The sequence below is a fragment of the Pseudophryne corroboree genome, chromosome 4 (assembly GCF_028390025.1).
Source record: "Pseudophryne corroboree isolate aPseCor3 chromosome 4, aPseCor3.hap2, whole genome shotgun sequence".
Taxonomy (NCBI): domain Eukaryota; kingdom Metazoa; phylum Chordata; class Amphibia; order Anura; family Myobatrachidae; genus Pseudophryne; species Pseudophryne corroboree.
Window position 1 is genome coordinate 564,438,658 of NC_086447.1, and position 25,820 is coordinate 564,464,477.

The following is a 25,820-nucleotide window of genomic DNA, read 5'->3' on the forward strand; positions in this document are numbered from 1 at the left end:
TGACCCCGACCAAGTAGCTGCTCGGCAGAGTTGTAAAGCCGAGACCCCTCGGGCAGCCGCCCAAGAAGAGCCCACCTTCCTCGTGGAATGGGCTTTCACTGATCTAGGATGCGGCAGTCCAGCCGCAAAATGTGCAAGCCGAATCGTACTACAAATCCAGCGAGCAATAGTCTGCTTTGAAGCAGGAGCACCCAGCTTGTTGGGTGCATACAGGATAAAAAGCGAGTCAGTTTTTCTGACACTAGCTGTCCTGGAAACATAAATTTTCAGGGCCCTGACTACGTCCAACAACTTGGAATCCTCCAAGTCCTTAGTAGCCGCAGGCACTACAATAGGTTGGTTCAAATGAAAAGCTGATACCACCTTAGGGAGAAACTGGGGACGAGTCCTCAATTCTGCTCTATCCATTTGGAAAATCAGATAAGGGCTTTTATAATGACAAAGCCGCCAATTCTGACACACGCCTGGCCGAAGCCAAGGCCAACAGCATGACCACTTTCCACGTGAGATATTTCAAATCCACGGTTTTTAGTGGCTCAAACCAATGTGACTTTAGGAAATCCAACACTACGTTGTGATCCCAAGGTGCCACTGGAGGCACAAAAGGGGGCTGAATATGCAGCACTCCCTTAACAAATGTCTGAACATCAGGCAGTGAAGCCAGTTCTTGGAAGAAAATCGACAGAGCCGAAATCTGGACCTTAATGGAACCCAATTTTAGGCCCATAGTCACCCCTGACTGTAGGAAGTGCAGAAAACGGCGCAACTGAAATTCCTCCGTTGGGGCCTTCCTGGCCTCACACCACGCAACATATTTTCGCCATATGCGGTGATAATGGTTTGCGTTCACTTCTTTCCTAGCTTTAATCAGCGTAGGGATGACTTCCTCCGGAATGCCCCTGTCCTTCAGGATCCGGCGTTCAACCGCCATGCCGTCAAACGCAACCGCGGTAAGTCTTGGAACAGACAGGGCCCCTGCTGCAGCAGGTCCTGTCTGAGCGGCAGAGGCCATGGGTCCTCTGATCATTTTTTGAAGTTCTGGGTACCAAGCTCTTCTTGGCCAATCCGGAACCACGAGTATAGTTCTTACTCCTCTCCTTCTTATTATTCTCAGTACCTTTGGTATGAGAGGCAGAGGAGGGAACACATACACCGACTGGTACCCCCACGGTGTTACCAGAGCGTCCACAGCTATCGCCTGAGGGTCCCTTGACCTGGCGCAATATCTTTTTAGCTTTTTGTTGAGGCGGGACGCCATCATGTCCACCTGTGGCCTTTCCCAATGGTGTACAATCATTTTGAAGACTTCTGGATGAAGTCCCCACTCTCCCGGGTGGAGGTCGTACCTGCTGAGGAAGTCTGCTTCCCAGTTGTCCACTCCGGGAATGAACACTGCTGACAGTGCTAACACATGATTTTCCGCCCATCGGAAAATCCTTGTGGCTTCTGCCATCGCCATCCTGCTTCTTGTGCTGCCCTGTTGGTTTACATGGGCGACCGCCGTGATGTTGTCTGACTGGATCAGCACCGGCTGGTGTTGAAGCAGGGTCTAGCCTGACTTAGGGCATTGTGAATGGCCCTTAGTTCCAGAATATTTATGTGTAGGGAAGTCTCCTGACTCGACCATAGTCCTTGGATGTTTCTTCCCTGTGTGACTGCCCCCCAGCCTCGAAGGCTGGCATCCGTGGTCACCAGGACCCAGTCCTGTATGCCGAATCTGCGGCCCTCTAGAAGATGAGCACCCTGCAGCCACCACAACAGCGACACCCTGGCCCTTGGAGACAGGGTTATCAGCCGATGCATCTGAAGATGCGACCCGGACCACTTGTCCAACAGATCCCACTGGAAGATCCTTGCATGGAACCTGCCGAATGGAATTTCTTCGTAAGAAGCTACCATCTTTCCCAGGACTCGCGTGCATTGATGCACCGACACCTGTATTTGTTTTAGGAGGTCTCTGACTAGAGATGACAACTCCTTGGCCTTCTCCTCCGGGAGAAACATTTTTTTTCTGTTCTGTGTCCAGAACCATACCCAGGAACAGTAGACGCGTCGTAGGAACCAGCTGCGACTTTGGAATATTCAGAATCCAGCCGTGCTGTTGTAGCACTTCACGAGATAGTGCTACTCCGACCAACAACTGCCCCCTGGACCTCGCCTTTATAAGGAGATCGTCCAAGTACGGGATAATTATAACTCCCTTTTTTCGAAGGAGTATCATCATTTCGGCCATTACCTTGGTAAATACCCTCGGTGCCGGGGACAGACCAACGGCAACGTCTGGAATTGGTAATGACAGTCCTGTACCACAATTTTGAGGTACTCCTGGTGAGGAGGGTAAATGGGGACATGCAGGTAAGCATCCTTGATGTCCAGTGATACCATGTAATCCCCTTCGTCCAGGCTTGTAATAACCGCCCTGAGCGATTCCATTTTGAACTTGAACCTTCGTATATAAGTGTTCAAGGATTTCAATTTTAGAATGGGTCTCACCGAACCGTCTGGTTTCGGTACCACAAACAGTGTGGAATATTATCCCCGGCCTTGTTGAAGGAGGGGTACCTTGATTATCACCTGCTGGAGTACAGCTTGTGAATTGCCACCAGTACTACCTCCCCTCGAGGGCAGCAGGCAAGGTTGATTTGAGGTAACGGCGAGGGGGAGTCGCCTTGAACTCCAGCTTGTATCCCAGTGATACTACTTGCAGAACCCAGGGATCCACCTGTGAGCGAGCCCACTGGTCGCTGAAGTTCCCGAGACGCGCCCCCACCGCACCTGGCTCCACCTGTGGAGCCCCAGCGTCATGCGGTGGACTCAGAGGAAGCGGGGGAAGATTTTTGATCCTGGGAACTGGCTGTCTGGTGCAGCTTTTTCCCTCTTCCCTTGTCTCTGTGCAGAGAGGAAGCGCCTTTGACCCGCTTGCTTTTCTGAAGCCGAAAGGACTGTACCTGATAATACGGTGCTTTCTTAGGTTGTGAGGAAACCTGAGGTAAAACATTTTTTCTTTCCCAGCTATTGCTGTGGATATGAGGTCCCAGAGACCATCCCCAAACAATTCCTCACCCTTATAAGGCAGAATCTTCATGTGCCTTCTAAAGTCAGCATCGCCTGTCCACTGCCGGGTCCCTAATACCCTCCTGGCAGAATGGACATTGCATTAATGCTGGATGCCAGCCGACAAATATCCCTCTGTGCATCCCTCATATATAAGACGACGTCTTTAATATGCTCTATGGTTAGCAACATAGCATCCCTGTCCTGACAGGGTAATAGACCACGCTGTAGCAGCACTATCCATGCTGAGGCAATTGCAGGTCTCAATATAGTACCTGAGTGTGTATATACAGACTTCAGGATAGCCTCCTGCTTTTTATCAGCAGGCTCCTTCAAAGTGGGCGTATTCTAAGACGGCAGTGCCACCTTTTTTGACAAACGTGTGAGCACCTTATCCACCCTAGGGGATATCTCCCAACGTGATCTATCCTCTGGCGGGAAAGGGTACGCCATAAGTAACTTTTTAGAAATTACCAGTTTCTTATCGGGGGAACCCACGCTTCTTCACACACTTCATTCACTCATCTGATGGGGGAACAAAACACTGGCTGCTTTTTCTCCCCAAACATAAAACCCCTTTTTTGTGGTACTTGGGATAATGTCAGAAATGTGTAACACATTTTTCATTGCCGAGATCATGCAACGGATGTACCTAGTGGATTGTGTTTATGTCTCAACCTCGTCGACACTGGAGTCAGACTCCGTGTCGACATCTGTGTCTGCCATCTGAGGTAGCGGGCGTTTTTGAGCCCCTGATGGCCTTTGAGACGCCTGGGCAGGTGCGGTCTGAGAAGCCGGCTGTCCCACAGCTGTTACGTCATCCAGCCTTTTATGTAAGGAGTTGACACTGTCGGTTAATACCTTCCACCTATCCATCCACTCAGGTGTCGGCCCCGCAGGGGGTGACATCACATTTTCGGCATCTGCTCCGCCTCCACATAAGCCTCCTCATCAAACATGTCGACACAGCCGTACCGACACACCGCACACACACAGGGAATGCTCTGACTGAGGACAGGACCCCACAAAGCCCTTTGGGGAGACAGAGAGAGAGAGTATGCCAGCACACACCAGAGTGCTATATATACACAGGGATTAACACTGTAACTGAGTGATTTTCCCAATAGCTGCTTGTATACACAATTTTGCGCCTAAATTTAGTGCCCCCCCTCTCTTTTTTACCCTATGTAGTCTGGAAACTGCAGGGGAGAGCCTGGGAGTGATCCATCCAGCGGAGCTGTGAGGGAAAATGGCGCCAGTGTGCTGAGCGAGATAGCCCCGCCCCTTTTTCGGTGGACTTCTCCCGCTTTTTTATGGATCTCTGGCAGGGGTATTTTTCACATATATAGCCTCTAGGACTATATATTGTGATTTTTTTGCCAGCCAAGGTGTTAATATTGCTGCTCGGGGCGCGCCCCCCCAGCGCCCTGTACCCATCAGTGACCGGAGTGTGAGGTGTGCATGAGGAGCAATGGCGCACAGCTGCAGTGCTGTGCGCTACCTTGTTGAAGACCGAAGTCTTCTGCCGCCGATTTTCAGGACCATCTTCTTGCTTCTGGCTCTGTAAGGGGGAAGGCGGCGCGGCTCCGGGACCGGACGATCGAGGTCGGGCCCTGTGTTCGATCCCTCTGGAGCTAATGGTGTCCAGTAGCCTAAGAAGCCCAAGCTAGCTGCAAGCAGGTAGGTTCGCTTCTTCTCACCTTAGTCCCTCGTAGCAGTGAGTCTGTTGCCAGCAGATCTCACTGAAAATAAAAAACCTTAATTAAACTTTCTTTTTCTAGGAGCTCAGGAGAGCCCCTAGTGTGCATCCAGCTCAGCCGGGCACAAGATTCTAACTGAGGTCTGGAGGAGGGTCATAGAGGGAGGAGCCAGTGCACACCAGGTAGTCCTAAAGCTTTCTTTAGTTGTGCCCAGTCTCCTGCGGAGCCGCTATTCCCCATGGTCCTTACGGAGTCCCAGCATCCACTTAGGACGTCAGAGAAATATTACCTGCAAATAACCCCCTGTATTATGTGACCGTAAATACCAAACACAGAGGACTTGAGCGGTAAAAGGTGACTGAAACACACAGAGAAAAATACAAAATAGTATATCCTGTCTAATAATATACACACACACACACACATATATATATATATATATATATATATATATATATATATATATATATATATATAGTTACTTATATAGCGCAGAAAATTCCGTTGCGCTTTACAATTTGAAACAACAACAAACTGGGTGATAATAAACAGTCATAGAGGTAGGAAGGCCCTGCTCGCAAGCTTACAATCTATAGATACATACATACATACATACATACACAGTGGGGCAAAAAAAGCAAAAAATTTAAGAAATACAAGATTACTGACAATCTCCCTCGACCTGGGGCTTCATGCAAGATCTCACCTTGTGGGGTATCAATGATCTTGAGAACGGTGAGCAATCAGCCCAGAACTACACGGGGGGACCTGGTCAATGACCTCAAGAGAGCTGGGACCACAGTCACAAAGGTTACCATTAGTAACACACTACGTTGTCATGGATTGAAATCCTGCAGCGCCCGAAAGGTCCCCCTGCTTAAGCCAGCACATGTCCACGAACTACGAAGAATGTTTGACCTCTGTATTTGCCACCAAGGTCATATTACAAAGTATTGAGTTAAACTTTTTGATTGTCCAAATATTTATTTTCCGCAAAAATATACAAATTGTTTAAAAATCACACAATTTGATTTCCTAGATTTTTTTTTTAGATTCTGTCCCTCACAGTTGAAGTGTACCTATGATGGAAATTATAGACCTCTCTCATCTTTTTAAGTGGGTCAACTTGCACAATCGGTGGCTGTCCAAATACTTTTTCGTGTGTGTGTGTGTGTGTGTGTGTGTGTGTGTGTATATATGTGTATGTATGTGTATATACACTGCTCAAAAAAATAAAGGGAACACTAAAATAACACATCCTAGATCTGAATGAATGAAATATTCTTATTAAATACTTTGTTCTTTACATAGTTGAATGTGCTGACAACAAAATCACACAAAAATTATTAATGGAAAGCAAATTTATTAACCCATGGAGGTCTGGATTTGGAGTCACACTCAAAATTAAAGTGGAAAAACACACTACAGGCTGATCCAACTTTGATGTAATGTCCTTAAAACAAGTCAAAATGAGGCTCAGTAGTGTGTATGGCCTCCACGTGCCTGTATGACCTCCCTACAACGCCTGGGCATGCTCCTGATGAGGTGTCGGATGGTCTCCTGAGGGATCTCCTCCCAGACTTGGACTAAAGCATCTGCCAGCTCCTGGACAGTCTGGTGCAACGTGGCGTTGGTGGATGGAGCGAGACATGATGACCCAGATGTGCTCAATTGGATTCAGGTCTGGGGACCGGGCGGGCCAGTCCATAGCATCAATGCCTTCGTCTTGCAGGAACTGCTGACACTCCAGCCACATGAGGTCTAGCATTGTCTTGCATTAGGAGGAACCCAGGGCCAACCGCACCAGCATATGGTCTCACAAGGGGTCTGAGGATCTCATCTCGGTACCTAATGGCAGTCAGGCTACCTCTGGCGAGCACATGGAGGGCTGTGCGGCCCCCCAAAGAGATGCCACCCCACACAATTACTGACCCACTGCCAAACCGTTCATGCTGTAGGATGTTGCAGGCAGCAGAACGTTCTCCTTGGCGTCTCCAGATTCTGTCATGTCTGTCACATGTGCTCAGTGAGAACCTGCTTTCATCTGTGAAGAGCACAGGGCGCCAGTGGCGAATTTGCCAATCTTGGTGTTCTCTGGCAAATGCCAAACGTCCTGCACGGTGTTGGGCTGTAAGCACAACCCCCACCTGTGGACGTCGGGCCCTCATACCACCCTCATGGAGTCTGTTTCTGATCGTTTGAGTAGACATGCACATTTGTGGCTTGCTGGAGGTCATTTTGCAGGGCACTGGCAGTGCTCCTCCTGTTCCTCCTTAAACAAAGGCGGAGGTAGCGGTCCTGCTGCTGGGTTGTTGCCCTCCTACGGCCTCCTCCACATCTCCTGATGTACTGGCCTGACTCCTGGTAGTGCCTCCATGCTCTGGACACTACGCTGACAGACACAGCAAACCTTCTTGCCACAGCTCCCATTGATGTGCCATCCTGGATGAGCTGCATTACCTGAACCACTTGTGTGGGATGTAGGGAGGTCATACACACACTACTGAGCCTCATTTTGACTTGTTTTAAGGACATTACATCAAAGTTGGATCAGCCTGTAGTGTGTTTTTCCACTTTAATTTTGAGTGAGACTCCAAATCCAGACCTCCATGGGTTAATAAATTTGATTTCCATTGATAATTTTTGTGTGATTTTGTTATCAGCACATTCAACTATGTAAAGAACAAAGTATTATTTATATTTTTATTTTTTTTGAGCAGTGTATGTATATTATATATATATATATATATATATATATATACGTGGTGATGTGGGCGGCACTCCAAACAGACTTCACAGCGTAAGTAAACAATACTTTATTGGCCTAATAAAGTATTGTTTACTTACGCTGTGAAGTCTGTTTGGAGTGCCGCCCACATCACCACGTTTGTCTATCCGGGACTCTGTGTCCCTGACTGGGAGGGCACCACAGCAGTTGTCTACATTTGGAGTGGAGTGCCGGGCTGTTCCTGTTTGTTATATATATATATATATATATATATATATATATATATATATATATATATATATATATACACAGGTTGAGTATCCCTTATCCAAAATGCTTGGGACCAGATGTATTTTGGATATGGGATTTTTCCGTATTTTGGAATAATTGCATACCATAATGAGATATCATGGTGATGGGACCTAAATCTAAGCACAGAATGTATTTATGTTTCATATACACCTTATACACACAGCCTGAAGGTCATTTTAGCCAATATTTTTTATAACTTTGTGCATTAAACAAAGTGTATCTACATTCACACAATTCATTTATGTTTCATATACACCTTATACACACAGCCTGAAGGTCATTGAATACAATATTATTAATAACTGTGTATTAAACAAAGTTTGTGTACATTGAGCCATTGAAAAAACTAAAGTTTCATTATCTCACTCTCACTCAAAAAGTCCGTATTTCGGAATATTCCGTATTTGGGATATTTGGATATGGGATACTCAACCTGTATATATATAAATCTAAAAGACCCTGACACACCTAGCCTCCCAGGGTACAAAATATAGTGATAGAGAGTAGTGTGATACACAAAACTGGAATCCATACAGCAGCTCCAGGCACGCACAGTCACATGTACAATGCAGAGGTTATTATATATAAAACTGCACTGGACTAGTAATTTGCATATTACTATGTATGTATACAGATATAACAATGCACAGTAGATACTGGATGTATATCACAGTATACTTGTACTAAATATTCAGATAGCAGTAAACTTGTTCTTAAAACGAACGCTGGCTAAAATGACATGTAGAATACTTAAGTGTCTGTAAAAGCACAGCGCTGATGGGACAGGCGGCTTTACAGAGGAGACATAGCCCTGCAGCCCCGGAGATTAGCAAAGCTAGTAGTGAAAATGGCGCCAAAATCTCAGTCAGGGAGGGAGGGAGAGTGAAATGCAGCTCCAGGGCGGGAACACCAGCAGTAGATGGCGCCCGGAGCTGGGGGAGGGGCTACAGGTCAGCGCCTTATCCCCTATGGTGGACTTCACCATCGGGTACTATGGAGGCTATAATAAACGGATTTTAGTAAATCGGACTAGTGCTCCCCTGCCCATGTGGTCCCTGTGCAGTACAGTGTCCACGTCAGCGGTTCGTGATTCGGCGGGTTCCACCTGGGGGACCCTCTTACCTCTTTCCTGATGTGCAGCCACGCGACCCAGGAGAGCGTCAGCGGTGGTGTGCCTGAAGTCCGGTGCGCCTCTGCTGCAAGTACCCGGGAACCAGGCCGCGGGAGTATGCAGTGCTGCTGGGGGAGGTGATGTAGCCGCTGCACAGTATGTCAGAATGACATATAAAGTGCTGTGGCCCTTGATGTCTTTTAAAAAAGCTCTTTTCAGGATTGCCTAGTGCAGCCCCATCCTGTTAGCAGCCTGCACTGCAGGCACCAACTTACAAACTGAGCTCCAGTGCCTGGAGGCGGGGCTATGGAGGCGGCAGTGCAGTGCATCCTGGAAACAGTCAAAGCTTTAACCTGTTGGTGCCTCGGATCAAGATCCAACTCTACACCTGGTCACTCCCTGTGGAATACCAGTGTACCATGCTGAAGAAACAGATCATGAGCTTATTGCATACAAAATGGAGAGAAATGCATCAAATTCTATATTAGGCATATTGTAAAAACAAAAGCAAGCTCTGGGAGATTTCTAAAGCTGGGTACACACTAGACGACATGTGTGTGTACCCAGCCGATCCAAAGGGCCAGATGCCGGGTCCGACAAGGAAAGCCACACGACATGCTGCTCTCTCCAGCTTGTCATCGCTAGCTACAGTGACGACAGGGGATGACAATAGCTACCTGCAGGAGCACGCCTATCATGGGTACACATTAAACTATGTACCAAATATGTCGCTCCGATCCGCAGGATCGGGTGACATATCGTCTAATGTGTATCCAGCTTTAGGTTTGCTTCTCATTGTTGTAACCTTCCTAGGTATGTACATGTTCAGATTTACAGCCAAGACATAGGTTATCAATTCATTATGCAAATACTGTAGATAAAATATTCACAAACAAAACATTTGCCAGTTGATCTTACTGGTCCAATATGAAAATGTAGTAATTTTGGAGGATTAGCATTTGCTGAACGGCATTTTATTATGTATTCAGGACAAAATTGCTGCATATGCTGCCAGCGCTGTTGACTTTCAACGTCACTACGAAGTTAGAACCACATACAATATATGAAGTGCTTTATCAATCCAAGTTCTTACGTTTTTGAACATACATTAGTAAAATATATAAAAACACATTATATGCATAGATTTAAATATTATGGAACTTAAATTAACAAAACAAAACAGAAAAACCAATCATTACTTACCAACAGGATTCCCAGAAACAAATTTAACAGAGGAACTAATGCTGCTTTCTTCTGTGAGCTCTTGTGGTTTTATGTTCATAGGACTTGTGGGATTAGCTGTATCTAAAAAATATAAAACAAACCCAAACAGATTATGGGGGGAATTCAATTAGATGCGAAAAATAAGAATTTACTTACCGATAATTCTATTTCTCGTAGTCCGTAGTGGATGTTGGGAACTCCGTAAGGACCATGGGGGAATAGCGGCTCCGCAGGAGACTGGGCACAAAAGTAAAGCTTTAGGACTACCTGGTGTGCACTGGCTCCTCCCCCTATGACCCTCCTCCAAGCCTCAGTTAGGATACTGTACCCGGACGAGCGTACACAATAAGGAAGGATTTATGAATCCCGGGTAAGACTCATACCAGCCACACCAATCACACCGTACAACTTGTGATCTGAACCCAGTTAACAGCATAACAGAGGAGCCTCTGGATAGATGGCTCACAACAACAATAACCCGATTTAGTTAACAATAACTATGTACAAGTATTGCAGACAATCCGCACTTGGGATGGGCGCCCAGCATCCACTACGGACTACGAGAAATAGAATTATCGGTAAGTAAATTCTTATTTTCTCTGACGTCCTAGTGGATGCTGGGAACTCCGTAAGGACCATGGGGATTATACCAAAGCTCCCAAACGGGCGGGAGAGTGCGGATGACTCTGCAGCACCGAATGAGAGAACTCCAGGTCCTCCTCAGCCAAGGTATCAAATTTGTAGAATTTAGCAAACGTGTTTGCCCCTGACCAAGTAGCTGCTCGGCAAAGTTGTAAAGCCGAGACCCCTCGGGCAGCCGCCCAAGATGAGCCAACCTTCCTTGTGGAATGGGCTTTTACAGATTTTGGCTGTGGCAGGCCTGCCACAGAATGTGCAAGCTGAATTGTATTACAAATCCAACGAGCAATAGTCTGCTTAAAGCAGGAGCAGCCAGCTTGTTGGGTGCATACAGGATAAACAGCGAGTCAGATTTTCTGACTCCAGCCGTCCTGGAAACATATATTTTCAAGGCCCTGACTACGCCCAACAACTTGGAGTCCTGCAAGTCACTAGTAGCCGCAGGTACCACAATAGGTTGGTTCAGATGAAACACTGAAACCACCTTAGGGAGAAAATGAGGACGAGTCCTCAATTCCGCCCTGTCTGAATGGAAGATCAGATAAGGGCTTTTACAGGATAAAGCCCGCCAATTCTGACACGCGCCTGGCCGAGGCCAGGGCCAACAACATGACCACTTTCCATGTGAGATATTTTAACTCCACAGATTCAAGTGGTTCAAACCAATGTGACTTTAGGAACCCCAAAACTACATTGAGATCCCAAGGTGCCACTGGAGGCACAAAAGGAGACTGTATATGCAGTACCCCTTTTACAAACGTCTGAACTTCAGGAACTGAAGCTAGTTCTTTCTGGAAGAAAATTGACAGGGCCGAAATTTGAACCTTAATGGACCCCAATTTTAGGCCCATAGACACTCCTGTTTACAGGAAATGCAGGAATCGACCTAGTTGAAATTCCTCCATCGGGGCCTTACTGGCCTCGCACCACGCAACATATTTTCGCCAAATGCGGTGATAATGCTTTGCGGTTACATCCTTCCTGGCTTTGATCAGGGTAGGGATGACTTCATCCGGAATGCCTTTTTCCTTCAGGATCCGGCGTTCAACCGCCCTGCCGTCAAACGCAGCCGCGGTAAGTCTTGGAATAGACAGGGTCCTTGCTGGAGCAGGTCCCTTCTTAGAGGTAGAGGCCACGGGTCCTCCGTGAGCATCTCTTGAAGTTCCGGGTATCAAGTCCTTCTTGGCCAATCCGGAGCTACGAGTATAGTTCTTACTCCCCTCCGTCTTATAATTCTCAGTACTTTTGGTATGAGAGGAAGAGGAGGGAACACATATACTGACTGGTACACCCACGGTGTTACCAGAGCGTCCACAGCTATTGCCTGAGGGTCCCTTGACCTGGCGCAATACCTGTCCAATTTTTTGTTTAGGCGGGACGCCATCATGTCCACCTTTGGTTTTTCCCAACGGTTTACAATCATGTGGAAGACTTCTGGGTGAAGTCCCCACTCTCCCGGGTGGAGGTCGTGCCTGCTGAGGAAGTCTGCTTCCCAGTTGTCCACTCCCGGAATGAACACTGCTGACAATGCTATCACATGATTTTCCGCCCAGCGAAAAATCCTTGCAGCTTCTGCTATTGCCCTCCTGCTTCTTGTGCCGCCCTGTCTGTTTACGTGGGCGACTGCCGTGATGTTGTCCGACTGGATCAGCACCGGCTGACCTTGAAGCAGAGGTCTTGCTTGGCTTAGGGCATTGTAAATGGCCCTTAGCTCCAAAATATTTATGTGAAGTGATGTCTCCAGGCTTGACCACAAGCCCTGGAAATTTCTTCCCTGTGTGACTGCTCCCCAGCCTCGCAGGCTGGCATCCGTGGTCCCCAGGACCCAGTCCTGAATGCCGAATCTGCGGCCCTCTAGAAGATGAGCACTCTGCAACCACCACAGGAGAGACACCCTTGTCTTTGGTGACAGGGTTATCCGCTGATGCATCTGAAGATGCGATCCGGACCATTTGTCCAGCAGGTCCCACTGGAAAGTTCTAGCGTGGAATCTGCCGAATGGAATTGCTTCGTAGGAAGCCACCATTTTTCTTAGGACCCTTGTGCACTGACGCACTGACACTTGGCCTGGTTTTAGGAGGTTTCTGACTAGTTCAGATAACTACCTGGCTTTCTCCTCCGGGAGAAACACCTTTTTCTGGACAGTGTCCAGGATCATCCCTAGGAATAGAAGACGTGTCGTCGGGATCAGCTGCGATTTTGGAATATTGAGAATCCAACCGTGCTGCCGCAACACTACTTGAGATAGTGCTACCCCGACTACCAACTGTTCCCTGGATGTTGCCCTTATCAGGAGATCGTCCAAGTAAGGTATAACTAAAACTCCCTTCCTTCGAAGGAGTATCATCATTTCGGCCATTACTTTGGTAAAGACCCGGGGTGCCGTGGACAAACCAACGGCAGCGTCTGAAACTGATAGTGACAGTTCTGTACCACAAACCTGAGGTACCCTTGGTGAGAAGGGTAAATTGGGACATGGAGATAAGCATCCTTGATGTCCAGAGACACCATATAATCCCCTTCTTCCAGGTTCGCAATCACCGCTCTGAGTGACTCCATCTTGAATTTGAACCTTTGTATGTAAGTGTTCAAGGATTTCAGATTTAAAATAGGTCTCACCGAGCCGTCCGGCTTCGGTACCACAAACAGCGTGGAATAATACCCCTTTCCCTGTTGTAGGAGGGGTACCTTGATTATCACCTGCTGGGAATACAGCTTGTGAATGGCTTCCAATACCGCCTCCCTATCGGAGGGAGACGTCGGTAAAGCAGACTTTAGGAAACGGCGAAGAGGAGACGTCTCGAATTCCAATTTGTACCCCTGAGATACCACCTGAAGGATCCAGGGGTCCACCTGTGAGTGAGCCCACTGCACGGTGACATTTTGAGACGGGCCCCCACCGTGCCTGAGTCCGCTTGTAAAGCCCCAGCGTCATGCTGAGGACTTGGCAGAAACGGGAGAGGGCTTCTGTTCCTGGGAACTGGCTGTTTGCTGCAGCCTTTTTCCTCTCCCTCTGCCACGGGGCAGAAATGAGGAGCCTTTTGCCCGCTTGCCCTTATGGGGCCTAAAGGACTGCGCCTGATAATACGGCGTCTTCTTATGTTGAGAGGCTACCTGGGGTAAAAATGTGGATCTCCCAGCCGTTGCCGTGGCCACCAGGTCTGTTAGACCTACCCCAAATAACTCCTCCCTTTTATAAGGCGATACTTCCATATGCCTTTTGGAATCAGCATCACCTGACCACTGTCTTGTCCATAACCCTCTTCTGGCAGAAATGGACAGCGCACTTACTCTTGATGCCAGTCGGCAAATATCCCTCTGTGCATCACGCATATATAGAAATGCATCTTTTAAATGCTCTATAGTCAGTAATATACTGTCCCTATCTAGGGTATCAATATTGTCAGTCAGGGAATCCGACCAAGCCACCCCAGCACTGCACATCCAGGCTGAGGCGATTGCTGGTCGCAGTATCACACCCGTGTGAGTGTATATACATTTTTAGGATATTTTTCTGCTTTCTGTCAGCAGGTTCCTTAAGGGCGGCCGTGTCCGGGGACGGTAGTGCCACCTGTTTAGACAAGCGTGTGAGCGCTTTATCCACCCTAGGGGGTGTTTCCCAACGTGCCCTATCCTCTGGCGGGAAGGGGTATGATGCTAATAACTTTTTAGGAATTAACAGTTTTTATCGGGGGAAACCCACGCATCATCACACACTTCATTTAATTCCTCAGATGCAGGAAAAACTACAGGCAGTTTTTTCTCACCCAACATAATACCCTTTTTAGTGGTACTGGTATTATCAGAAATATGTAAAACATTTTCCATAGCCTCAATCATGTAACGTGTGGCCCTACTGGAAGTCACATTCGTCTCTTAATCGTCGACACTGGAGTCAGTATCCGTGTCGGCGTCTGTATCTGCCATCTGAGGTAACGGGCGTTTTAGAGCCCCTGATGGCTTTTGAGACACCTGTACAGGCACAGGCTGAGTAGCCGGCTGTCTCATGTCATCAATCTTTTGTAAAGAGCTGACACTGTCACGTAATTCCTTCCATAAGCTCAGCCACTCAGGTGTCGACTCCCTAGGGGGTGACATCTCCATTACAGGCAATTGCTCCGCCTCCACACCATTTTCCTCCTCATACATGTCGACACAATCGTACCGACACACAGCACACACACAGGGAATGCTCTGATAGAGGACAGGACCCCACTAGCCCTTTGGGGAGACAGAGGGAGAGTATGCCAGCACACACCAGAGCGCTATATATATACAGAGATAACCTTATAGAAGTGTTTTTCCCCTTATAGCTGCTGTTTTATTAATACTGCGCCTAATTAGTGCCCCCCTCTCTTTTTTAACCCCTTTCTGTAGTGTAGAAACTGCAGGGGAGAGCCAGGGAGCTTCCCTCCAACGGAGCTGTGAGAGAAAATGGCGCCAGTGTGCTGAGGAGATAGGCTCCGCCCCTTTTTCCGCGGACTTTTCTCCCGCATTTTTATGGATTCTGGCAGGGTTTAAAATACATCCATATAGCCCTGGGGGTTATATGTGATGTATGTTTGCCAGCCAAGGTGTTTTTATTGCTGCTCAGGGCGCCCCCCCCCCAGCGCCCTGCACCCTCAGTGACTGCAGTGTGAGGTGTGTATGAGGAGCAATGGCGCACAGCTGCAGTGCTGTGCGCTACCTTGGTGAAGACTGATGTCTTCTGCCGCCGATTTTCCGGACCTCTTCTTGCTTCTGGCTCTGTAAGGGGGCCGGCGGCGCGGCTCTGGGACCGGACTCCGAGGCTGGGCCTGTGTTCGGTCCCTCTGGAGCTAATGGTGTCCAGTAGCCAAGAAGCCCAAGCTGGCTGCAAGCAGGCAGGTTCGCTTCTTCTCCCCTTAGTCCCTCGATGCAGTGAGCCTGTTGCCAGCAGGTCTCACTGAAAATAAAAAACCTAAAACTAAACTTTCACTAAGAAGCTCAGGAGAGCCCCTAGTGTGCACCCTTCTCGGCCGGGCACAAAAATCTAACTGAGGCTTGGAGGAGGGTCATAGGGGGAGGAGCCAGTGCACACCAGGTAGTCCTAAAGCTTTACTTTTGTGCCCAGTCTCCTGCAGAGCCGCTATTCCCCATGGTCCTTACGGAGTTCCCAGCAACCACTAGGACGTCAGAGAAAGTGTGAATTAGCCGCTGCTGAGGCGTTTTTCCACGTCTGCAACGGTAGTCCGATTCACCCCCTTCGCTCGGCCAGTCGCATTCGCCTATAAGAGCTCACTGGCAATGGCCAAATCCTCCCCACATCTAACTGAATTACCCCCAAAAAATTCAATACAATTCTCAAAGTTCTGCCAAAATTGTAATCAACTTTAAAGCAATATACACTTTTTTCTACTAACATTTATTATATGGTCACTGCTTAAAAGGTATATTAAACAGGAAATTTTAATTACCTATCGGTAAATCCTTTTCTTGCAGTCCGTAGAGGATACTGGGGTTCCAGTTAGTACCATGGGTATAGACGGGTTCACTAGGAGCCTTGGGCACTTTAAGAAATCAATAGGGTGCTCTGGCTACTTCCTCTAAGCCCCTCCTACCAGACTCAGTCTAGAAACTGTGCCCGAGGAGACGGACATACTTAGAGATAAGGATTTAAAAGAACAGTGGCGAGATTCGAACCAACACACACACACAAACAAGAGGAAAGCCATGGTAACCAAACAAGAACAGGAACAGCAACAGCTGTACCAACAACAATACTGAACCAAGTAACAGTGCAGGAAAACATGAAGCACTGGGCGGGCGCCCAGCATACTCTATGGACTACGAGAAAAGGATTTACTGGTAGGTAATTAAAATCCTATTTTCTCTAACGTCCTAGAGCAGGCCTGGCCAACCTGTGGCTCTCCAGCTGTTGTAAAACTACAAGTCCCATCATGCTTTGCCACACTTTTGCCATTAGGGAAGGCTAAAACTGTGGCAGGGCATGCTGGGATGTGTAGTTTCACAACATCTGGAGAGCCACAGGTTGGCCAGGCCTGTCCTAGAGGATACTGGGGTTCCATTTAGTACCATGGGGATGTACCAAAGATCCCAAACTGGGTCGAAGAGTGCTGAGGGTCCTGCAGAACTGATTGACCAAACTGAAGGTCCCCTAGAGGCCAAAGTAACGAACCTGTAGAACTTTGCAAACATGTTCGAACCTGACCAAGTAGCTGCTCGTTAGAGCTGTAAAGCCGAGACACCCTGGTCAGCCGCCCAGGAAGAACCCACCGATCTAGTAAAGTGGGCCTGTACAGATTTTGGAACCGGCAAACCTGCCGTGGAATAAGCATGTTGGATAATGAACCTGATACAGCGTGCACTTGTCTGCTTTGAAGCAGGACACCCAATTTTATTGGGATTATATAGAACGAACAGCGAGTCGGATTTCCTGTGACGAGCGGTCCTCTTTACGTACAGTATACCTTCAAAGCCCTCACAACAGCCAAAGACTTTGAAGTAGCGGAAGTGTCGGTGATATCCGGGACCAGAATAGGTTGGTTGATGTGAAACGCACACACCACTTTTAGAAGAAATTGCTGACGAGTTCTGAGTTCAGCTCTGTCCTCATGGAAAATTAAATAGGGGCTCTTGTGAGACAAATTCCCCAGCTCCGACAAACGTCTTGCTGAAGCAAAGGCCAACAGTGTGACAGTCTTCCACATCAGATATTTTACGTCCACCTCCTGTAATGGTTCAAACCAGTCCGATTGGAGGAACTGCAGCACCAAATTGAGATCCCAAGGTGCCGTGGGAGGCAGAAAGGGAGGTTGGATGTGCAGAACACCTTTCAAGAACGTCTTTGGCCTCAGGGAGAGAAGCAAACGGTTTCTGAAAGAAAATGGACAAGGCCGAAATCTGGACTTTTATGGAGCCCAGACGTAGGGCCACATACACACCTGCCTGCAGAAAAAGCAGGAAACGTCCCAGGTGAAATTCCACAGCAGAATAAGTTCTGCTCTCAGACCAAGAGACATATTTCTTCCAACTATGGTGGTAATGTTTAGATGATATCCCCCTTCCTGGCTTGAATCATAGTCGGGATAACTTTGTTGTTAGGGATCCATCTTCAGCAGTTAAACTACCATGCCGTCAAACGTAGCCGCGGTAAGTCCTGATAGACGAACGGGCCCTATTGCAGAAGATCCTCGCAAAGAGGTAGAGGCTACTAATCTTCGAGGAGCATCTCCAGAAGGTCCGCATACCAGGCCCTTCTTGGCCAGTCTGGAGCAATGAGGATTGCTTGCACTTTTTTCCCTTTTATTCTTTTGAGAATTCTTGGGATCAGAGGAAGTGGAGGAAAAACGTACACCACCTGATAAACCCATGGAGTCGTCAGAGTGTCTACCACCACTGCCTGTGGGTCTCTCGACCTGGAACAATGCCGCTTGAGCTTCTTGTTGAGACGAGAGGCCATCATGTCGATCTGTGGATATCCCCACAGACGTGTCAAGCACCTGAACACTTCCGGGTGAAGGCCCCACTCCCCCGGGTGCAGGTCGTGTCTGCTGAGGAAGTCTGCTTCCCAGTTGTCTACTCCTGGAATGAAGACCGCTGACAAAACCACAGCGTTTTTTTTCTGCCCAGAGGAGAAATCTTAACACCTCTGACATTGCTGCCCTGCTTGTCGTTCCGCCCTGTCAGTTTATGTACGTCACTGCTGCCACATTGTCCGACTGGACCTGAATGGCCTGATAGTGAAGATACGAGGCCTGCAGAAGGGCATTGTAAATGGCCATGAGTTCCCGAATGTTGATTGGAAGGATCCGACCCTCGACGAGGTGAGAAATCTGTAGCCACCACAGAAGGGAGATCCTGGCTTTTGGCGACAGACTGATCCTCTGGTGCATGTGAAGATGCGATCCGGACCATTTGTTCAACAGATCCAGCTGGAAGGGTCTTGCGTGAAATCTTCTGTATTGAAGTGCCTCGTAAGAGGCCACCATTTTCCCCAGAAGGCGAATGAATAGATGCGCCGATATCCGGATTGGCTTTAGGACATCCCTAACCATCGACTGGATTACCAATGCCTTTCCCCAACGGAATGAACACTTTCTGCGACTCCGTGTCCAGTATCATTCCCAGGAATGGAAGCCTCCATGTTGGCTCTAGGTGAGATTTCGGAAGGTTCAGAAACCACCCGTGATCCTGGAGAAGTTTGGTTGAGAGACCAATGCTGTCCAGCAACCTCTCCCTGGACGGTGCCTTTATCAGAAGATCATCCAGGTACGGAATTATGTTCACTCCCTGCTTGCAGAGTATAAACATCATCTCTGCCATCACTTTGGTGAACACCCTCTGTGACGTGGAGAGACCAATGGCAGGGCCTGGAACTGGTAGTGACCGTCCTGCAGTGCAAACCGTAGATAAGCCTGATGAGGCGGCCAGATCTGAATGTGAAGGTACGCATCCTTGATATCCAGAGAGACACTAGAAATTCCCCTTCCTCCAGACTGGAGATCACTGCTCCCAGAGACTCCATCTTGACTTTGAACACTCTTAAGAACGGGTTCAAGGACTTGAGGTTCAGAATTGGCCGTACAGACCCGTCCCGTTTCGGTACTACAAACAAGTTGGAATAGTACCCCTTGTTGTGCAGATGAGGTGGAACTGGAACAATGAAATGAGTCTGTACCAGTTTTTGGATGGCATGCCACAAAGTTATACTTGCTTCTTGTGAAGCTCGTAAGCCTGATTTGAAGAATCAGTGAGGTGGGAGCTCCTTAAACTCCAGTCTGTAGCCCTTGGAAATAAGATCTATGACCCAGGGATCCCGTCATGAACTTGACCAGATGTGACTGAAGAACTTTAGTCGGGCTCCCACCTGACAGTCCTCCAGGCATCGCAGTCCACCGTCATGCTGAAGGCTTTGAGGAAGCGGAGCCTGAGCTCTGTTTCTGAGCACCTGCAGTTGCTGGTTTGCGTGGTTTACCTCTTGCGCCGCTGGAGGCCGCAGAAGCATCTCTGGATTTTCCCTTTAACTTGGCTGTCCGAAAGGACTGTAAATTTGAAGCTGAATAAGCTTTCCTGGCTGGGGGAGCTGCGGAAAGAAGATACGTAGACTTACCCGCAGCAGCTGTGGAGATACATTTGTCTAGTTCGCCTCCAAACAAAGCCTCTCCTGTGAATGGTAGGCCTTCCACGCCTTTCCTGGAGTCCGCATCAGCAGTCCACTGGCGTATCCACAAGCCCCTGCGTGCTGACACTTCCATAGCGGTGGTGCGTGCATTATGCAAACCAATCTCTTTTATGGCTTCCACCATAAAGTTCGCAGAGTCCTGTATATGCTGCAGAGGAAAAGGAAAAGATGACTGCAACCTTTTAGGAATTTGAAATTTCTTATCAGGATTAACACACGGTTCTTCAAACAGGGTATTCAATTCTTTTGACGCAGGAAAAGTGGCTGAGGACTTATTTTTTTACAATAAAATAAGATTCCTCACACTTCTCTGACACCTTATCAACAATTTGCAGAACCTCTTTCATAGCCTCTATAAGAGCCTCAATTCCCTGTGACAGAGTAGCATCCCCCCCCCCCCCCCTCCAAATCCACCTCACCCTCCTCCATGTCTGACCCGTCAGAGTCAGACTGCAGGATATGGGCCAGAGGTCGTTATTGCGGCCTCTGGGAGGGAGGGATTGAGACACTGGTTTGGGGACCGAGTCTCTGTTCATAAATTCATCCACAGTCTGTCTTAAGTATTGCGTATTTCTCATTGCGGTATAGCTTTGTAGAAATATTTGAGATCATTTCCTTAATGGAATTAACCCATTCCGGTTCAGCCCCGCTATTCTGGGAAGGTGCACTGCCCTGATTACCCAGTAGTGAGCCCCCTGAAGAGGAACACTCCGCTGTACAAGAAACACACTCTTTGCCTAACATAATGTAAATGTGACTGCACACACGCAGAGGAAAAGGTTAAGCACAATTAACCCACAAAGAGCCTTCAGGGAGACACAGTTATTTGGAGCCAGCCCCCACCGCGCCCTTATCGCTAATGCCAAGCTTAGCCGGGTCGCAGACTAAGTACCCTGATAGGGGACTTAGTACACTAATAGTCGCTTCCCCCCTGCTATGATCCCCTGGTACCGCTGAGGTAATCTGGAGTCTCTCTGGAGGAGCTGCGCGTCCCTGTCAGTCGGCGTCTGTTTCCACTGGAAAATGTTACTGGTGAGCTGCTGGATCAGCTCATAGTGAAGCCCCGCCCCTTCAAAGGCACACGGTCTTCCCGCTTTTTTTTATACTGGCTGAAGTAATCTGGTGCTTAAAATGGAGAGAATACCTTTTCAAGGCTGTTTCTGCCAGTGTGGGTACTGTGTACAGTGTACTGATACGCAGTTGTGAACTGTGTCTGGAGACGCATTCCGCCCCAGTTAGAAGTCGTGCATCTTCATACCCTCATGCCACCATAATGACTAGCGACCTGCTAGCCGGGCCCCGGCTTAGTACTCACCACTCTTCATTCTTCTGGCTCTGTTAGGGGTGGCGGCATGCTGCGGGAATGTACGCTTGCCGTGGTGGGGCTTGAGAATAGTTCCCTCAGGAGCTCAGTGTCCTGTCAATGAGGAACAGGACCATTAACCCTTCAAGAGGTTGTGCCATCCAACCCCCAAGTCCCACAAAGCAGGCAGGCTGGTGCCAACCAGCCCTGCCAGAAAATAACATATAAAATAAATGCAGAAAACTCTGCAGGAGCTTCCATAAGCGTGACCGGCTCCTCCGGGCACATTATCTAAACTGAGTCTGGTAGGAGGGGCATAGAGGGAGGAGCCAGCCCACACTATCAAATTCTTAAAGTACCCATGGATCCTAGTGGACCAGTCTGAACCCATGGTACTAAATGGAACCCCAGTATCCTCTAGGATGTAAAAGAAATTATACTTTAATTAAAAACAGGAAACACATGGGAAGTACAGATCACTCACCACTTCCAGTTCTCTTTAGCTCCATTTCCTGCATATGTATTTTACTTGGAGTCATTCTTATGGGGACAGGGTGAACAATAGCAGTGTCCTGCAAAAATAACGGACATGCGTTTCAGGTAAAAACTATGTGAAAGGAAAAAAAAAAAGTGTACGCAATTAACCAGTGTGTTCTGTATATATGTTAAAGCTCTGTAAACAATACTAGGTACAAATTCAACTTTTATTTTAAACCGTGCATGAACATATTAAATATTGGGTATATGCAATTCCGGGCGAATTGCGGCTTTTTTTCGCCCGTTTTTAAATTCAACGCAATTCGACCGTCGAATCACGGCCGGCGGGTGCCGGAATTCGACATATTCAATTAAAAACGGATTTGACAGTCCCGCTGTCGAAAAACGGTCCAATTGACGGATAAGTGCGTCCTGGATACGACTTATCGGACGGCACAAAAATGGTTAAAAACCCCTAAAAAAAATTGCGTGGGGTCCACCCTCCAAAGCATAACCAGCCTCGGGCTCTTTGAGCCGGTCCTGGTTGTAAAAATACAGGGGAAAAATTGATAGGGGATCCCCCGTATTTTTAGAACCAGCACCGGGCTCTGCGTCCGGTCCTGGTGCAAAAAATACGGGGGACAAAAAGCGTAGGGGTCCCCCGTATTTTTTAACACCAGAACCGGGCTCCACTAGCTGGTGAGATAATGCCACAGCCGGGGGACACTTTTATACCGCTCCCTGCGGCCGTGGCATTAAATCCCCAACTAGTCACCCCTGGCCGGGGTACCCTGGAGGAGTGGGGACCCCTTAAATCAAGGGGTCCCCCCCCTCCAGCCACCCAAGGGCCAGGGGTGAAGCCCGAGGCTGTCCCCTACATCCAAGGGCTGCGGATGGGGAGCTGATAGCCTTGTGTAAAATAAAAGAATGTTGTGTTTTGCAGAAGAACTACAAGTCCCAGCAAGCCTCCCCCGCAAGCTGGTACTTGGAGAACCACAAGTACCAGCATGCGGGGGGAAACCGGGCCCGCTGGTACCTGTAGTTCTACAGCAAAAAAATACCCCACCAAAAACAGGACACGCACACTGTGAAAGTAATCTTCAATGGTGGGAACTTTGCGGTCAGCGTCTGACCGCGGGTAACCTCACCGCTGACCGCAAAGTTCCCACCATTGAAGATAATGGAGAGGCTGTGCGATGCGCTGTCTGTCAGCTCAGACGCGCATAGCCAATCAGGAGAGTGCCACGACGTGGCGCTCCCTGATTGGCTGAAGGGACCCTCTGTGACAGGAGTCACGGAGGGTCTCAGCATTCGGGGAAAGGGGTCCCATGTGTAAACATGGGACCCCTTTCAGTGCGTGGATCGGGTATGCGGTATGTTTTTTTTGCCAAGTATGTGGATTACAAAAAAAAGAACAGGACACACTGAATTTAGGCGAGTATAATTTTATTTATTTTATTTTCAGGTACACCGCGGATTCTACTTGGAGAAGTGGACAGAGGTCGGCGTGTGAACAGAGGTAAGTATGTGTGTGTCGGCATGTATGTAATAAAGTTTTACTTTCACGGTGTGCATGTCCTGTTTTTATTGGGGTATTTTTCCCCAGTAGAACTACAGGTACCAGCGCGCCCCCCCCCCCCCCCCCCCCCGCATGCTGGTACTTGTGGTTCTCCAAGTACCAGCTTGCGGGGAGGCTTGCTGGGACTTGTAGTTCTTCTGCAAAAAACAACATTCTTTTATTTTACACAAGGCTATCAACCCCCCATCCGCAGCCCCTGGATGGGTGGGGTGGGGAAACAGCGTCGGGCTTCACCCCTGGCCTTTGGGTGGCTGGAGGGGGGCACCCCTTGATTTAAGGGGTCCCCACTCCTCCAGGGTACCCCGGCCAGGGGTGACTAGTTGGGGATTTAATGCCACGGCCGCAGGGACAGATATAAAAGTGTCCCCCGGCTGTGGCATTATCTCTCCAGCTAGTGGAGCCCGGTGCTGTTGTTAAAAATACGGGGGACCCCTACGTCTTTTGTCCCCCGTACTTTTTGCACCAGGACCGGACGCAGAGCCCGGTGCTGGTTCTAAAAATACGGGGGATCCCCTGTCAATTTCCCCCCCGTAATTTTACAACCAGGACCGGCTCAAAGAGCCCGAGGCTGGTTATGCTTAGGAGGGGGGACCCCACGCATTTTTTTTTTCAGGATTTTAACCCATTCCCACCCCTTCCCACTGAAAACCATGCTCTCTCTATTAGTCAGTTAAAAAAAAAAAATCTTTTAAAAAATATATAAATAATACGTGTCTCCTAATAGACAAACCAAGTACATAATCCCTTCTAATATAAATAGATATGCTATTAGCAATAAAAAAAACACAAAAAAACCCCCCATTTTTGTAAAATTTTTTATTAGATTCCGCCACCAAAGTGAGGCGGAATGAAATTGACAAAATTACTGTCGAAAAGCTCTGTTGTCGAATCGACATTCTTCAATTGAATATACTTTTGTCGAAAAGCCGCATTTTTACCACTGCAGACATGTCGAATTTTAAAAATGTCGAGTTGCAAAAAGTCGAATCTGAAACGTCCGTTTTTTTGTCGAAAAGGACTGTATTGTATTGTCGAATCCAATTCGACATGTTTTTTTTTGTCGAAAATGCCCCGTTTTTCGACTTTTGCGGCAATTCGACCGCAATTGCTTATACCCTCATATATGGCATAATGTAACCAAAGAATACTGTGAACAGAACATATAAAAGAACAAAGCTGTTATCATGGCACAGTGGACTTTGATCATCCATAATAAATGTGCATTATTATATAGAATACACAAGTTTTAGTTATTGAACACTAGAGTTCAGTTTATGCAGATATTATTTCAGTGTGCATGCACTGGCGGTCTCCCCTAATTAACAATCAGCGATATAGCGGATTGCCAACTAGCTGAGGTTGCCCAGTGTGCACTTATCTTAACTCTTCATTCATTTTATGAATGACAGGAAATATGATGCACACACTTGTAGATGTAAAGAGAAAGTGAATAAAAAATACAAAAACACAATGGGGCAGATTTATTAAGCTCAGTGAAGTGATAAAGTCGAAGGTGATAAAGGACCAGCCAATCAGATCCTAACTACAGTATCACAGGCTGGGTTTGAAAAATGACAGTTAGGAGCCGACTGGCTGGTACTTGATCTCCTTCCAATTTATCACTTCACCGAGCTTAATAAATCTGTCCTAATGTCTGCTAAGTTTCTCAGACATTTGATCTATATATAGTTGCAGTTATTCACTACAGCAATTTACTAATTTCTTTAGGTTAGGTCTTTAATAATCCTAAAAGAACAAGATTACTGGTTTGAAGCTCTGTCTAGGGAAATGTATCCTAGGAATTCTAATTAAATGCATTTTATGTTTGTTCATGTCATATTACTATGACCAGTATACTACTGGAAGAAACCGTAAATGCAGAGAGGAAGATGAACCATTACATTCCAGCAGAAATATGAATATAATAATCAGAACTGTCCACCAATAGCAGCAGTCAATGATCATGCAATAAAGAATTATTGAGCTCATATAATGTACAGAATTCAGTGTTAATACATTGATTAATTTCAAACAAGCAAGCTACGTGATTGACTTACAGGATCAGCTGGTGCAATGTTAGAATCAAATTGGGTCAGAGTTTGTGAGCTTGAAGAGCGTTCGCTAAATGTCTCCCACTGCTGAACAGACAGAGGAGACACAGGTCAGCATGATAAAGAGGAAAGGAAAAGATCCAAGCAGAAATAAACCCACAATCATGAGTTACACTGTAAGGTGCACCAGTTATACTGGCTGCGGGGGACAGAAGGACGAACACTAATCTTATACTGGAACCAATATCAAAGTCAAGTGCTATGCATACAGATTTTTTTTTTTTATATATATATATATATATATATATATATATATATATATATATATATATATATATATATATATTTATATTAGTTTGGGGTTCCCCCCCATATTTTAATGTCTTTGGACATACAGGATTCTTTTTGTAACTGGTAAATCCAAATACTTATCAGTGTAACCCATTTTTCCGCAGAGATTAAACTTGTTGATATCATAG

The 25,820-nt window shown here is 47.4% G+C and overlaps 1 protein-coding gene across 6 annotated transcripts in view; it reads right to left on the reverse strand.

The window, feature by feature from the left end:
* The window catches only part of REPS1 (RALBP1 associated Eps domain containing 1), a 403,472-nt gene that overhangs the window by 175,560 nt on the left and 202,092 nt on the right, over positions 1-25,820 (reverse strand). For 3 of the 6 annotated variants that reach the window (XM_063917442.1, XM_063917444.1, XM_063917441.1), the window contains exons 10-12: positions 25,348-25,428; positions 21,719-21,806; positions 10,109-10,210 (exon numbers count right to left, since the gene is read on the reverse strand). In XM_063917442.1, coding sequence (XP_063773512.1) covers positions 10,109-10,210; positions 21,719-21,806; positions 25,348-25,428 — 271 coding nt within the window. The remainder of the gene's footprint in view (positions 1-10,108; positions 10,211-21,718; positions 21,807-25,347; positions 25,429-25,820) is intronic. The other 3 variants (XM_063917447.1, XM_063917446.1, XM_063917443.1) reach the window with 2 other exon arrangements.